This window comes from Asterias rubens, chromosome 2 (assembly GCF_902459465.1).
Source record: "Asterias rubens chromosome 2, eAstRub1.3, whole genome shotgun sequence".
In the NCBI taxonomy this organism is placed as follows: domain Eukaryota; kingdom Metazoa; phylum Echinodermata; class Asteroidea; order Forcipulatida; family Asteriidae; genus Asterias; species Asterias rubens.
In genome coordinates this window covers 7,708,150-7,724,817 of record NC_047063.1, presented here as the reverse complement: position 1 = coordinate 7,724,817, position 16,668 = coordinate 7,708,150, and the positions used below count along the sequence as shown (strand labels likewise).

The 16,668-nt window shown below is 41.2% G+C and overlaps 1 protein-coding gene and 1 long non-coding RNA gene across 3 annotated transcripts; one reads left to right on the top strand and one right to left on the bottom strand.

Moving 5' to 3' along the window:
- Positions 1 to 521: 521 nt before the first annotated feature.
- LOC117307352 (death domain-containing protein CRADD-like) lies at positions 522 to 4,921 on the bottom strand. The gene is made up of 3 exons (XM_033792081.1): positions 4,752 to 4,921; positions 2,419 to 2,812; positions 522 to 1,934 (listed from the first exon to the last, which is right to left on the bottom strand). Exons 2-3 carry the CDS (start codon positions 2,744 to 2,746, stop codon positions 1,552 to 1,554), a joined length of 711 nt encoding a protein of 236 aa, XP_033647972.1. The 5' UTR covers positions 2,747 to 2,812; positions 4,752 to 4,921; the 3' UTR covers positions 522 to 1,551.
- Positions 4,922 to 5,205: 284 nt separating this feature from the next.
- On the top strand, positions 5,206 to 15,321 carry LOC117307143. Of its 2 annotated transcripts, none has more exons than XR_004521035.1 (4): positions 5,206 to 5,438; positions 8,257 to 8,449; positions 8,978 to 9,115; positions 15,068 to 15,321. It is a non-coding gene; the product is annotated as an uncharacterized LOC117307143 (long non-coding RNA). The 2 variants fall into 2 exon arrangements; XR_004521034.1 differs by having other exon boundaries at positions 8,973 to 9,115.
- The last annotated feature ends 1,347 nt before the right edge of the window (positions 15,322 to 16,668 follow it).

Below are 16,668 nucleotides of genomic sequence, written 5' to 3'. Positions count from 1 at the left end.
AATTTGTTGGTTTTCGATAAATTTGGCTGTTGCAAGGTCACATAATCAAGTGAAGAGAACTTATCGATTTGAGTTCTCACACAACTCAGCTTTGAGGCATATCCCTCTATAAAATTAATATAATACCAAAGTCTTATATAGCGCACGTATCTACTTACAAGGTACTCAAGGCACTTATTACATGTATAGTAAATACATTTATACATAAAGATAGTATACTGAAGTTATGAATTCAGAGACCCAATTAAGTAGCACCTTATAAGGGTTTGTCAGTAAGTGCACTGGGTTCTTCTACATGTTTTACACAACACATGGGCCCAATGGCTTTACATCCAGGTCGAAGGACGAAGCAATGGTTAATTGTCTTGTTTAAGGACGGACACAAGTGTCATGATTGGAGGATTTGAACCCACACTCTGCTGATCAGAAACACCAGAGTTTGAATTCGGTGCTCTTAATTGCTCGGCCACAACACTTCCACAAATTAACATAATCTTTTTATTCATTTAATTTTTTTTCCCTGGAGGGGGAATTTTATTCATGTTAATATATTCAATTGCAAAACTTTTAAGCAAACAATGCATACACAAGGATAGTCTAGTACTAGAATACACAAGATGTCACATTGCCATTCTGAAATAGCAACCTCTCCATTCAGGACCACTGGAGGGCGCTACTCATTCACAATTATTTTGTCCTCTTCAGAATACAGCAAGAATATTGACACAAGTAGTTTTACCAGCTGCATCCAAGAGCCTTTTAAACACATGGACTAAATAAACTGAATGGTTGTACATGTATTAAATACATTGGATACACTGGGGTGGATTTCACAAAGAGTTAAGACTAGTCTTCAATATCTCGAGTTACTCATCCTAACTTAGGACTAGCCTCAAGTCTTTAATATCTCATATTATGAAATAGGGCTAGTCCTTACTCTTTGTGGAATCGACCTCTAAACAGTGATCTATGTTAACAAACTCTCTTATCTGCTTACACTGTAAACATAAACTTAACATGCTAAGCAGATTCCGAGTCAAACAAGTCAGCATGTGCCATATCTGAAATTAAGTCATGTCATGGTTACAATAATAAAAATGATAAAAATAGGCATTTGTAATGCGCAAAACCAATATTAAGAGATTCATAGCGAGAAGCAGATAAAATATAAACTAAACATTTCAATATATATTTGGATTGTGGTAACACCATGTGTGTATCTCCTTGCCAGGTAGAGTTTGTTCTTGGAAAACTGTCTTGCTTATTCTACTACCGCGGAGTACACACATGGTGTTAAGGCAACCGAATATACATTGACCTCACCATGCAATGCCTCAAATCCTTTAAACATTTCAAGTATAACATTATTATTAATATTATACATATCCATTTGAAAAGAAAACAAAGCAACAATTTTAAGAAAGGTTCAGATATAACTACTGCACAGACTCACATTGGGAGAGGAGCAGTGTGCAAGGGCAATCACGAGTTGCACACGTCTCTAATAATAATAATTGTCAAGTACTTTTAATAGTTGATTGACCAGCACTATTATGGATTTATTAAGAATTCATACGAATCCCTTCCAATGTCAGCTTCCTTGCATTTTTCGATCAGCACTCCAATAGTGGCATTTTTATACTCTCGGTTCCTCCATTTAATAAGCATTGCTTGAATCTGTGCCCATGCGTTGTACTGGTTCTCCATTTTGAATTTATACATATCGTTATCATTCATTCCGAGTTTCGCACCCAGAAATTCCCATTCTTTTCCAATTTTCCCAGCGAGGGTGGCCAGTTGTTGCTCAGTCACAGGTTGATTGGGGTTTACTGGTCCATTGCGTAAGCGTTCTGCCACGTCATGCCCTGCCCTGGTACTGCTCTGAGCCAGAGGAGGATCCAGAGGAGGATCAAGTTCCATTGGCACCTTACTATCTGTAACATAATTCACAAAAGACAAAAATGATGATCAGAATTATTTGCATGCAGAAGTGAAGCAAATCTATTTGACAAAGTATTCTTAAAGGCACTGGACACCTTTGGTAGTTGTCAAAGACCAGTTTTCTCACTTGGTGTTTTCGCAACATAAATGCATAAAAATGAAAAATTTATACTAAAATTTTGGACTAATGAAACAAAAAACACCCTTGTTGCACACACTTTGTGTCCTTTATATTAGCATGACATATGGTAGTCCTGACTATTTGTGTAGGAGTCGTGGCATCACAATTAACCAAGTTTAATAGTTCAACTACAACACCAGTAGTCCGGGCCTTGTCAGTACCTTTTAAGGAAATAAATGCTGTACATTATACAATTTGCATATTTTGCATAACTTTCACGTGTGCATTTACACAAATTAAAACACAAGAAGTTATTGACATGAAAATTAAAAATAAAATACAAGTTGACAAATTACCTGTAGCCTGAACTGGGCATGGCAGAGAAACATCATCTAACGTCTTATCCAGTAGCTCATACAAGTGACGATGCCCAGAGTCTGCATCGTTGAGGGCTTCCTTTAAGCTATAGAAAGCTCGATCACTTCGTTGTGGCAGAAGGTCCAGAATAAAGCGTACCCTATCCTTGCGTGTTTTCTGTGCTGCTATATCCTCTTGGTCATCAGAGGTGATTATGAGATCGGCTATGAGATGGTCAAGAACATCGTCAGGATTCAGGTCCTTGACGAATTGTACACGGCATTTAGCGAGGACCTCACAATGCTTCTCTGTCATTCCTGTATCCATGCCTGAGTATGTTACAGTCGTCTGTTGATTCTCTTTAGAATTCGTACAGCATTCATAACAGTACACCTGCGAAGAAAAAAAAGTAATACAACAAATTACAAGCACAAATCTACACTACGACCACGCCAAAGTGTTAAAAGGACCAGCAGGCCTGACACTTCCTGGAGGCAATGAAGGTGATTGCCTCCATGCCCACTAGTCATCGCCTTGGTGCCCTTCAAATACTCTGGCAGTAGAATTTTTACAATTTTCTCATCAGAGTGCCCTTTACCAATAGAGAACATGCCTTGGTGCCCTGCCCTATCAAAAACGAAGCATACAGGCCTTTTTAAAAACAGAATTGTTTTTACAAGACCAGAAACAATACGAGAGATCTCGTTGAGATGAAATGGGAAAGAGCCTTGGATGACTTTCCATTTGGCGGTGCCACTGGAATCCCCACCACCTTTTCACTCATTTTTACAAAAAGGGAAATCTCATTTAGTCATCGAGGTAAATTAGATACTAAATTATTTCATATCGAATGAAAAAAGGGTGGTGCCATACAGAAACTTTCCCGAGCCTCAACAACAGTAGCCCCCCCCCACACCTTCACTCAGTTCAGTTAGCAAACCACACAGGCATGACAGGAGGTGGGGGCTTACTTTAATTAACAGTTGCCTGTTAAAACAACTCTGTCCCTGTTTCTGTATGATTATTTAAATATTTATATTTATTACTAACATATATAATGAATAGGGTAGATGGCCTTAGCTTTCGATCCAATCCGGACCTTCTTCAGAGGCATAAGACAAGTACAAACAAATACATATCCATTTATAGAAAAAGAGAGGGGGAAAGGGATTAAGGAAAGGATCCAGAAAGAAGCGGGAAAATAACAGCCAATCAAAGTTCCTATTTCAGAAACAATATTGGGGGCTATGAACCAATAGGAGTGAAGTGGCGAGGACAAAGGATGTTTCGAATGAAAGGAAGGGTTACTGGACCATAAAAGTGGTAAATGTATTGTTCGACAACAATGCAGGGAGACATGAAAGGGTAGGATTAGAGAGCAAGTTGCATCATGATGCAACTAACAATGGTCAATTAATAAGAATAGCAAGATCAAAGGTATGATGATTTTAAAAATAGGTATGAGGGACCTGTGGAAAAAAAAGGGGGGGGGGTTACTTACATCAGATAGTTACAGTGATGAATTTATAAAAACAACTTTAAACTAGGTTAATTTATACTTTATGTACAGAATATATACAACATATGAGTTCTTAGGCAGAAGTAAAGTGGAGGGTAATGAGAAGTTATTTAACACCAGTGTTTATGTTAAGTCCAAAGGGTTTGACTGTCTTGAGTTGGTGAATCCAGTGTGATTCTCTATTCTTGCGGTGTGTGTCATCACCATTGCAAGCTTCAATCACCAGAAGTTCAACATCAATGACACTATGATTGGGGCTGTTGAAGTGGATAGAGACTGGGTACGGTTTCTTAGTCTTTATGGAAGAGACATGATTCGCAAAGCGAAGACTAAGTTTGGTCTTAGTCTCTCCCACATATTGTAGCCCACATCTCTTACATGATATGACATAGACTACATTAGACGTGCTGCATTCAGAGTCGGTCTTGATGTTGTATGAAGAGCCAGTGGTATGACTCTTCACCTTAAGTGAGGGCTTAATGTGCAGACACGTTTTGCATTTGGAACGGGTACATTTGTGACAGCCCAGTATATCTGTCGGGGGTTGTGTTTGGACTGTACCTGGTGGAAGTTACTAACATATATTATAGTATTTAACTGGGCTTAACCCAATAACTAACTAAGGATCTGTATTTTACTGCTGGGTCTATTATTACATTAATATAATAGGCCATTTAATTCGTATGTTATTGACATGATAAGTTGACATGATTAAAAAATATAAAAAAAAAAAAAAAAAAACAGATTCAGACTCGGATCAGAGCCAGACAGACAGAGACAAGAAAAGAGAGCGAGCGACGATTCATTACTTACCAAGAAGTTTTTCTTAGCTGTTTCTCAACATTAAGATGAGTGTTTGTTTTAGTTTTGACATGAGCAAAATAAGGATTTTCCCAAACAATTGGCTCAGCCCCCCTAAGGTTTTCCCCACATTACAGAGTTATATATAACTCAATGGTTTTCCCGTGTATATTTTATTTTTATTTATGCGGAAATGTTATGACGCCCTCTTCGGCAGCGCACTGACAATAGTCTGACCTCTTTACGCCATTGTAACGACCTAGCAATATGTTTCGTTCAGGTACCAGACAACTTTTGGAATTTTGGCCGATGTATGAAGTTGACAACTAATTACTTATTGGATATTCGTTCGTGCAATAGATTTGTGTACAAACCTTACCATCCGCACCTTCTCGTGCGCTCTGTGCAGCCGGATAGTCCTTAAACTTGTTTCCTAGTCCTTACACAATACATGCATGTGCGGTTTCGAAAGACCTATCTTCGAAATGCAAGGATTGCAAAAGTTCAAACCTCAAATATATATTATTTAGCCTATCTAATATGGATTTTTGAAAACAACAAAGTAATTTTAACTTTTAAAAGGCAAAAACACCAGCTAACATAAACCTAGCGCCCTTTTTTATGTTCCTCAAAAGAGGGCGTCAAACACGAGTGGTCCACGCGAGGCTGAAGCCGAACTATTGTGACAATCACAACAAGGTAAACACAATTTTTCCTTCATTTATCATGGTTGTTCCTTTATTGTAATGCAGATTATCACATCTTTAAGTGTTTGTCGTTCAAATATCAAAACTTACACTGTTGTGCAGCTTCTCGGAGTGCAATAAAATATGAGTTTTAAATGTTTCGCCAGCGGCGAAAATATTTTGAAACTGGCGCCGGTGTTGTTTGTACTAACAAACATCAACAACACTTAGACTTAGTTGGTTTACTTTGGTGTTGAGGCTTGAATTGAAGTTTATTATGTGCCCCTCTATATTGCATTGAGTTTAACATTATTAAATACATTTATTTCAATGCTGTTTATATACAAAACAATAATACAAAAATGTACATTTTTATGTCAAAATTAAAACAAGCAATGATGAGGTATGATTGGCAATGATTGGGTACAAAATACTTATTTCAGCGAGTCTAGCTTCTAACTAAATGGTTTTCAAGTTCAGAAATGAATTTTAGACGAAGCATTAATCATAATTCGTAATCATATGACAATTTCATGAAGGTTCATCTCCATCTCATGGTTTAGTCAGCAAAATATCCTGCAAAATATCCTGCAATATCATACATCAATGCTAACTTGCGCACTCTGCCAGTATAACACCCCACCCACCAGTAGTCTATTTCCACACGCAGTGCGCAAGTTAGCGTTGATGTATCCGGCTGACTTAACCAATGGACATGAGAAGGAGAAACCTTTGTGTGTCCCTTGAATTCAGTTAGTGTTGCGCTATGCGCTGTTCACAGCAGTCGAGGATAGTAAGTTTCAGAGTTTAACAGTTGATATGAAGAATGAATCTTTGAAGGCCATAGCTTTGTGACTGACTGGAATGAATTTTTGGTTGTTTCCCCTCGTATCTCTGGTACTAGGCTGAACATAGTTGTGAAGTGGAATGTCGACCAACCCATCTTTCATCTTATTTCAGAGCATACACAACTTCGGTTGACTCTGTTCTGTAGTGTGTCCCAATCCAAGTCATATCCCTTTTTTAGTTTCCTGTGCAAAATCTAGCTGCTTGACGTTGAACTCTTTCAATCGAGTTTGTGTTCTGCTTTATTGAAGGGTCCCATGCAGATGCAGCCTAAGAGTGGTTTCACTAAGCTCAAATAGGCAGTTTGCTTTCACTTCACTGTTACAGCTCCACAAATTCTTGCGGATAGCATTCTGTACTCTTTGAGCTTTTTGATGGTCTCCTGAACATGGATGTTCCAGCTGAGGGTATTAGATAATGTGAACACCAAGGTGCTGTCCAAAACTTGATTGCCAAACTTGTATTAATGCTGGGGTGGGTTTCTCTTGCCTATGGTCATGGTGCAGCACTTGCCTGGATTAAAGTTTATTAACCAAGTGTCTTGCCATTTTTCCAGGAGTTTCTGGTCATTCTGCAAAGTGCTCGTGTCCCCGTTGGTAGGAATTTGGTGTAAAGCAAGCAGTCATCTGCAAAAAGCCTGGTCTGGGAGGTGATGTTGTTTGGCAGGTCGTTGATGACGGCTGCTGGGAGTGATGTATGCCCATACGACTTGTTGGGTACGCCCTGTCGGGAAATCCTGAACCCATGTTGAGTTCTCCCCCACTTAATCCCTAATATTGAAGTTTGGAGATAAGACGACGGTGCGGGACTTTGTCCAAGGCCTTGATCAAGCACTACAACATCAACCAAGTTGTTCTTGTTGAGTTTCATGCTTATCTCATGAATTGTGAGGATGAGTTGCGTTTCTGTTTACTTTTTAGCCCGTAATCCATGTTGAAAATCAGTTAAAATATGCTGGTTCTCCAAATAGTTCATCACATGGATGTGTATGTACAATGTGCTCCAAAGCCTTGCAAACCACTAAATTGAGTGAAACAGGAAGGTAGTTTGCAGCACAAGTACTACTCCCCTTCTTGAACATCGATGTAATATTTGCTTCCTTCCAATCTTGTGGGACTACACCTGCTCAAACTTTGGAACAGGTCCTGAAGCGGTGAGGTAGCTGTTTACATTGTAGCTCCAAGTTTCAGAAACCAAGGTGAAATTCCGTCTGGACATGGTGCTTTGTTGGGCTTAAGCTGGCTGAGGAGCTTTTCAACTCCCTCTTGATGATGAGCTGACCAATCTGTTTGCATGGGCTAGAACAGTAATGTTCCACACTGAAAATGACATCTGCCTCCACTTAGATTTGCAGTGGGGCTTCCTTATTTTGAGCCTGTGTCCTCTTGTTCTGGATTCTTTGATGATATTCAACATGTCATTTTTCTCTATAGCCTAAAATCCATACACGATTTTGTACAGTTAGGCCTATACAAAATCGGAGAAGATCCGCTTTTTGTTGGTACTCGGTGATGGTACAATGTAGTTGAGTGTCTTAAAGTCACTTGGAAATAGAATTTTTATTTTTTCAAACATAAGAGTATATGTTTAGTAACAATAAAACAATTCTTTTAGTCATTGTTTGTAAAGATTTATACGTTTAAAAAAATAGATAAAGTTGTTTGGGGGTTGACTCAGCCTACCCCTTTTGTGACGTCAATAGAGGCAGACTTTGCCTTGATGCTTAGAGTAAACACACAGTGTGCAAGTGCAGGTCCCATCCAAACACTTCCAAACAACTCCTGCCCTATAGGGGGCCTATATGTTAAGTCTTTTCAAGTAAACATCAAAGCCTTATGGATCTTTGTGATCACCACGAAAGGCTGGCAGGGCTCAAAACTTGCACTGGACCGCATGTCCAAGGCCAGTGATTTTCAGTGGCAGGTGCTAGTATGTAAAAAATTTGGCAATCTTGTGTTGTTAAATTTATTTATATGTTCTTTCAGTTGGCTACCCAGGATATCCACCACGTCTTCTTTTGGCAAAGTATTAACTGGATAATGGACTATCCATGCAATACTACATGTACCCTCCTACTAGAATGGAGTAGGCCACCAGAGACAGGGTCCAGATATTCTTGATGACTCTCTCCATTTAAACGCTTTTGTTTTGCCGAAACATTGGAGGAACAGCTCACAGGTAAGACAATCTCCTATCCAAAATGTTTATTTTTCAGAAGTTTGGTATCAATACTCAAGATATTTGTTTTTATGCCCCATCGGCAAAGCCAGACAAAGGGGCAAATAGTGTTTGCCTTGTCCTTCAGTATGTGTGTGTGTTGTATGGCCTACCCTCCGAGGAAATTTTCCAATAGGGACAATAGGTCCTAACTAGTCGGTCCTTTGTTTCCATGGGCCCTCTGTAGTCATTTGTGTACCAAACCAAAAGTGATTGCTTCAATACAGGAACAACAGAAAATACAACACTACGGCCTGGTGTGTGGGTAGGTATACACATTCATACCCAGGGCATTATAAAAAAAAGTAGTTGAGTTCACAGTTCGGGAAAGGTCCTAGGTTTGGAAAACGTGTACAAAATCAATTAAGGTCATTATGGCTAAAATGAAATATTTTGGCCAAGCAAAAGAGTGAGATTTCTCATTGGAGCATTTGTGTTTGTCAGCGTCACACCATTTTCATCAATCTTATTTTTGTTCTCCAAGGGTAGCTGCCCTCATGTGCGATACAGTTTCCTCTTGATTTCCACCCGACAGGGATAATTTTGGTAGTCAGCCTTCACAGTCAAGATGCTTAGCAAAAACAGACACTTGGGTGATGCGGTCTGAAACAGGGAGAAGATGCTATGGTGAGTTAAAACTAATAAAACATGCCAAATCTTTCGCTAACGGTAACAAAACTTGGTTGTGTAGTCAAGACACAGTTCGAGACCAAGATCGAGACCTTAAAGGAACACGTTGCCTTAGATCGGATGAGTTGGTCTATAAAAAGCGTTTGTAACCGTTTAAAAAAATGCATGGTTGGAAAGATGTTTTAAAAGTAGAATACAATGATCCACACAAATTTGCCTCGAAACTGCGTGGTTTTTCCTTTTACCGTGCAAACTAACACGGTCGGCCATTTATAATGTGTTAGTTGACAAGGTAAAAGGAAAAACGTGCAATTTAGAGGCATGTTTGTGTGGGTCAGTGTATTCTACATGTACTTTTAAAACATCTTTCCAACCATTGTATGTTATTGTTTAACATCTTTCTACCCATATGCATTTTAAAACAAACGGTTTTCAAAGACCAACCCGACCGATCCAAGGCAACGTGTTCCTTTAATAATCTCTGAGACCAGAGGGCCCTAGGATATATACCAAGAAGGTCAGAAACCAAGTTTAGAGACGTGGTTCTAAACAAAAATGGCCAAATGGAAAGTCCAGCAAAGTTGTAGGAGTGATTATGCTTACAATTTATTCTAATGAAACAAAGTGAACAATTAACTTGTGAAAAGAATTGTAAAAACCAAGCTTTTAACAAAACAGTTGGTGTAATCTCGTCCACCTGGTCTGGACATCAAGGCTCAGTTTTTTTAGCAGAAATATTTGCTGTACTCCATTTTTTTTTATACCAATTGATTCAGACCAACAAATGAGGAAAAAGAAGAAGCTTTGCTTAGACAATTTAAGGGCAGTGGACACTACAGTGTATTTCTCAAAATAATTATTAGCATAAAACCTTACTTGGTAACAAGTAATGACTAGCTGTTGATAGTGTAAAATATTGTGAGAAATAGCACCCTCTGTTGTTACGTGGTGCTCGAGAAAGAAGTACTTTTCCATCAATTTGATTTCCAGACCTCAGATTTAGAATTTAGAGGTCTCGAAATCAAGCATCAGGAAGCACACAACTGCGTGTGACAAGGGCGTTTTTTCTTTCATTATTATCTTGCAACTTCGGCAACCAATTGAGCTCAAATTTTCACAGGTTTATTATTTCATGCATATGTTAAGATACAAGTGAGAAGACTGGTCTTTGACAATTACCAGTAGACGTGTCCAGTGTCTTTAACATGCATTGATATAATAGACATGTTGAAAGTGATGATTTGTCTAATTTGTCTTAATGGTATGACTCTTTCACTGAAAATGAAGTGTCACTTTTTTGTCTCCTCAAAAAGTTTCATGAATCGTACATGTACGCCCAATGTAACATGATATCACAATAGGGTATCACTCAAGAAATACTATGGAAACAATCAAGGCAACACAACTCATCAAGGTTTTGTTTGGTGAAAAAAACTTTTGTAGTTTATACAGAATTTCGGAAAAAAATCAATGCTCAAGTGGCCCTTTTTAAGATTCCTGTATAATTGAAATGTAATTTGTCAGACTAAAAGTCAGCTCTTTCTTCAGAAATTACACAGTGCTGTATCGCTGTTCAATAATAAAATACACAAGACTGCAAGACTAGTTCACTCTTGAGTTTATTGGCTAAGTGAGAAAGTTTCTGGCCTCAGCCTTGTGATCAGCAGGGAACGCTTATTTAGTTGTTCGTTGGTGTTGTTATTAATATGCTTATTTAGTTGTTCGGTGGTGTTTTTATAAACACGCTTATTTAGTTGTTCGTTGGTGTTGTGAATAACACGCTTGCCTATCAGTGTTGCTGTCCCTTGGTGTCGTTGTTGACACGCTTGTCCCTTGTCGTTGTTGACGTGCTTGTCCCTCAGTATTGTTGTTAACACGCTGTAGAGGATGTTGGTCTTGTTTGATTATTAAAACACATAATCCTCATCAGAAGTATTGTTGTCTGATGTGTATGATGGCTTGTCGTGCAAATGTGATTTGCCCTGCTCCTTCTTGCTTCGGCAGAATTTTACGAAGTGATTGCGCTTGGGGCAGAACGAGCAAGTCTCTCCATGTGCTTCAGGGTTCGAAATTAGCGGTCGCCCGATCGCCAAATGCAAGTGAAAATAGCGTCGGGCGAGTCAAAATCCTTTTTCACTAGCCCGGCGGGCGAGTAAAATATTCGGCCTCTTCCTAAACCATTCAGTTTTGAGCCTAAACCACTCATACGGAAGCCTGACAGGGCCAATGAGATGGGGCCCGTCAGGTCCTTCCTCTTCCCAAACCTCTCAGGTGGGAGCTTGTCTCGGTCTGCCTCATCCTGACCACTCATTTTGGAAGTTTGTAAGTGTCAGCCCCAACCACTATGGTAGGATGCTTTCAGGGTCTGCTTCATTCCAAACAACTCAGGGTAGAACTTTTCAGGGTCTGCCTATTTCCTAGCCATTCAGGTTGGAGCCTGTCAGGTTATGCCTCATCATTACCCACTCATATAAATCTGTCAGTGTCTGTCTCGTACCCAATTCACTCCTGTGTGATTGTTGTGGCAGCTTCATCTGCAACAACTGAGGTGGGAGGCTGTCAGAGTCTTCTTCATCCCAAACATCTTGGGTGAGAGCATGTCAGGGTCTGCCTCATCTCTAACCACTCAGATGGAAATCTGTCAGTGTATGTCTCATACCCAACCACACAGGTGAGAGTAAACCTTTCAGGGCTTGTCTCATCCAAACCATCCAGGTGCCTAATCCCTAACCACTCAGACAATAACCCTTTCGGGTCTGCTTCTTCAACAGGTGGGAGCCTGTTTAGGTCCAAAGAAAACCTGTCAAAGCCTGCTTCTTCCCCAACCACTTGGGTTGGAGCCTGGTAGAGTCCGACTCATTCCCTAATGTTGGAGCATGTCAGGGACTGCCTTATCCCCAAATATCTTGGGTGGGAGCCTGTCTCGGTCTGCCTTATCTTTACCACTCTTGTGGGTAGCATGTTAGTGTCAGCCTCATCTTCAACCACTGAGGTGGTATGCTGTCAGGGTCAGCTTCAATTCCAACATTTCAGGTCAGAGCAAGTCAAGGTCTGCCTCATCCTGACTGTTCATTTGGGAGACTGTTAGGGTCTGCACCAACCCCAACTACTTATGTTTGAGCATGTCAATGTATGCGTCGCCATAACAACTCGTATTGGAGCATTTCAGGGTCTGCCTCTTCCAACCTCTCATGTGGGAGCCTGTCTCGGTCTGCCTTATCCTGACCACTCATACAGGATGCATGCTAGTGTCAGCCCCATCCTCTCCCAGTCTGCTTTAATTCAACCAGTGAGGTTGGAGGCAGTCAACGTCTGCTTCTTCCTAAACAACTCAGGTGGGAGCCTGTCAGGGTCTGGCTCTTCTAAAGCCTCTCAGGTGAGAGCCTGTTTTGGGCTGCTTTATCCTAACCACTTATGTGGGAAGCATGTAAGTGTCGGCCCCATCTCCAACCACTCATGTGGGATGCTCTCAGGGTCTGCTCCATCCTCGGCAACTCAGGTGAGAGCATGTCAGGCTTCATCCCGACCACTCGTGTGGGAAGCCTTCGGGAATAAGCTTTTTCCCAACCACTGAGGTGGGATGCTGTGAGGCTCTGCTTAAGTCCTAACAACTCAGGTATGAGCATGTTAGGAACCGTCTCATCCCCAACCACTGAGATAGAGCTCCTTCAGTGTCTGTCTCATACCCAAACCACTCAGGTGTGAGCCTGTCAGGGTCTGCCTCATCCCACACCACCTATTTGGGAAGCATGCTAGTGCCGCCTCATCGACCACCCCTTTCGACCCCTTTCACTCCAACCACTCATGTGGGAATCAATCTGGTGTCAGTCTCACCTCCAACCACTGAGGTAAAAGGCTTTCAGGGTCTGCTTCATTCCCAACTTCTCAGATACAACTATGTCGGTGTTTTTCTCGTACTCAAACCACTCAACCACCTGTTTGGGTAGCATGTATGTGTCAGCCTTATCGCCAACCACTAAGGTGGGATGCTGTCAGGGTCTTCTTCATCCTCAGCAGCTCAGGTGAGAGCATGTCAGGGTCTGACCCACCCAACCACCTATTTGTTATGGTCTTCTTGATCCCCAACCACTGAGGTGGGTATCTGTCAGGGTCTGGTTCATCCCCAGTCAATCAGGTGAGGTAAGAGACTGCAGTCTACTGTCAGGGTCTGCTTCGATTCCAACAACTTATGTAAAAGCCTGTCAGGTTCGGCCTCTTCCTAACACGCACAGGATGGAGCCTTATTACCACTCAAACGGGAGCCTGACACGGTCTGCTCTCTACCAAACCACTCAGGTGTGAGTCTGTCAGGGTCTGCCTCTCCCCAACTACTGAGGTGGGAGCATGTCATGGTTTGCCTTGTCCCCAAACATTTTAGGTGGGCCCTGTCAGGTGTTGCCTTCTTTCAAAACTTCTCAGGTGGGAACCTGTCTAGGTCTGCCACATCCTGACCCCATCTCAAACCACTGAGTTGCAGGCCTGTGAAATCTCCGATTTAAAGCGGATTTCCGCTCTTTTTAATTTTCCCAGTCTGCATTTTTCTTTGGTTCCGCTTTTTTCCTTTTTCCTTGTTTTTCTTGCGGGCTCCACTTTTTTCCCGTTCCTTTTTTATCTGCTTGTTTTAACAGGCAGACCCTGACCACCGAGGTGGGTATCTGTCAGGGTCTGCTTTATCGAAAAATTCCCGCGTCAGCCTCAAGTCCAGCCACTCAAGTGACAGCCTGTCAGGTTTGGGCTCCTCCCAAACCATTCAGGTTGGAGCCTAAACCATAGTGGGCCTGACAGGGTCTGACTCCTCCAAACCCCTCAGGTGGGAGTCTGTCAGGGTCTGCCTCTCTTTAACCACTCAGGTGCAAGCATCTCGCTGTCTGCCTCATTTTGGAGCATGTCAGGATCCGCCTCATTCCCAAACATATCCGATGGGACCTGTAAGGTTCTGCCTCACCCCAACCACTCATATAAATTTGTCAGTGTCTGGCCGTACCCAAACCACTCATGTGTGACCCTAGCAGTGTCAGCTTCATCTCCAAAAACTTAGGTGGGAGAATGTCAGAGTCTGTTTCATCCAAAACAACTCAGTTGAGAGCATGTAAGGGTCTGCCTCATCTCCAACCATTTAGGTGTGACCATGTCAGGATATGCATCATCCCTAACCACTCAGACACGAACCCGTTTGTGTCTGCTTCTTCCCAAGGTGGGATTTGTCTTTGTCTGCCTCATTCCCTACCACTCAGGTCGAAGCTTGTTAGGGTATGTCTCATCCCTAGCTGCTTAGGTTGCCAGTGAACCTGTGTGGGTCTTTTTTATCCCAATCTACTCAGGTGGGAGCCTGTCTGGGTCTGCTTCTACCCCAACAAATGAGGTTGGTATATGTCTGGGTCTGCCTAATCCTGAACCACTCAAGTGTCGGCCCCATCCCATCTACTGAGGTGAGATGCTATCGGGGTCTTCTTCATTCCTAACAAGTCAGGTGAGAGCTTGTCAAGGTGTGCCTCTTCCCCAGCCATTCAGGTTGGAGCCTGTCACGGTCTGCCTTATACCCAACCACTCATAGAAACCTTACAGTGTCTGTTCCCATACCCAAACCACTCAGGTGTGACCCTTTTTCAAAATTTCCACCAGTTGCTTGAATATTTTTTGAGTAACAATTGATTTTGGAAATTGTTTTAACTGTTGGTTTAATAAAACCAAGCCTTAATGTTTATAACCTCCTGATGGGGAAATAAAATTGTCCACCCATATACCCCCCAAAAAGAATAATAGAAAAAAGTACAGTTAAACTTTCTCACCAAGTGTGGTCTCCCTTTGACAAAAGGATAACAACAGTAAAATGTTGGGAACTAATGTACTAATTTTATTGATGGGTCCTCAGCACTTTGAAATCCCCCGCAAGTGCTTGACTCATTAAACATGTTGGTTTAACATATTTCTGTAAACTTGACCTTTCAGTGCCAGAGATGTAGCTAGTGCCATGGAAAAGGGAATTACCTCTACTGACATTTTGAAGGCTACAGGGTGAGCAACGATTGTGTACATTACAATCATCAAGACCTCTTAGCTGTTCATCTAGCTAGTTCGGTGAATGAACAAGCAAAGTGATAGGGACCACTATGAACAACCCAACCAAGTCCTTATCACTATGTTTTTAAAGGAACACGTTGCCTTGGATCGGTCGAGTTGGTCTTTGAAAAGCGTTTGTTATCAAATGTATATAGGTAGAAAGATGCTGTAAAAGTAGAATACAATGATCCACACAAACATGCTTCGAAATTGTGCGGTTTTCCTTTTACCTCGTCGACTAACACAGTCGGCCATTTATGGGAGCCAAATTGTTGACTCCCATAAATGGCCGACCGTGTTAGTTCGCACAGTAAAAGGAAAACCACGCAATTTCGAGGCAAACTTGTATGGATCATTGTATTCTACTTTTAAAACATCTTTCCAACCATATGCATTTTATAACAAACGGTTAAAAACGCTTTTTTATAGACCAACTCGTCCGATCAAAGGCAACGTGTTCCTTTAATAAGATGGATTTGAAACTTTGCATTGTGGAAGTAGAGAGGTTTGTGGTAACACCATGTGAATATATCTCTTTTGAGTAGTGTTGGTTCTGAAGGCGATCACTGAGTATACTGATCGAACTATGAGTTGTTAACCACCCGTTCTTTTCAGAACCAGAACTACTCAATATACATATTCAAATGGTGCTACTGCAGACATCTCTACCTGTACAGTTAACTTGAGTGTGTGTCGCATCTCCCACCACTCAGATGAGAGCCTGTCAGGGTCTGGATCATCCCACATCACTATTTGCTCTCATAGTTAATTGTTATTATTACATCTTTATTTTTTTATTTACTTTTGGCGTAAGGGGTCTTGAACTCAAACCTTGTGTGGTATTTTGTTGATTTTGAAAAATGAATAATAATCATATACTTATGTCAATGCGTTCATTCGACTATACATTTTCAGACATGAAGTGTCTTTGACAAGTTTAACTGCCAAAATATAGTGCAGCTGCAGTATGACGCCGTGAAATTCTTGTTTAAACTTTCCCCGAAGAGTTACACTTTCGCAGGTTTGTTATTTCATGTTGGGTCACATCCAGTGTGGATACTGGTCAATAATAATACTCATTATTATTACTAGTTATGCTGGTCTATGACAAATAGAAATGTGAAACATGTGTGTGTGAAATAAGAATCAAACTAGAAAGGAAATAATACAAAAATGGGCTATCACAATGGCTGAAAATGCTGTGTGACATCGATGAAACACTCACTCATTCAGTCGACCTAAGTTGTCGTCGTGTGGCCGCATGTTTGAGTCGGGCTCGATGTCTGATGCGCCACACAACTCTACCCTGAATACAACTGATGAGCCCTTCCTTGTTAACTCCTGCATCCTCGATCAGGGTCTTGATCATGGTATTGGGTATGTCTTCCGGGGCCGCGCCTGCTGTGAGTGGATTAAAATGAACCCACTGTTAAAGACACTGTACACGTTTGGTAATTGTCAAAGACCAGTATTCTCACTTGGTGTATCCC

Coding starts and splice junctions, on each gene's coding strand:
- LOC117307352 (XM_033792081.1), bottom strand. CDS start 2,746: ATGGATACAGGAATGACAGAGAAGCATTGTGAGGTCCTCGCTAAATGC. Junction 1,935..2,418: donor ATGCCCAGTTCAGGCTACAG/GTAATTTGTCAA, acceptor ATTATGTTACAG/ATAGTAAGGTGCCAATGGAA.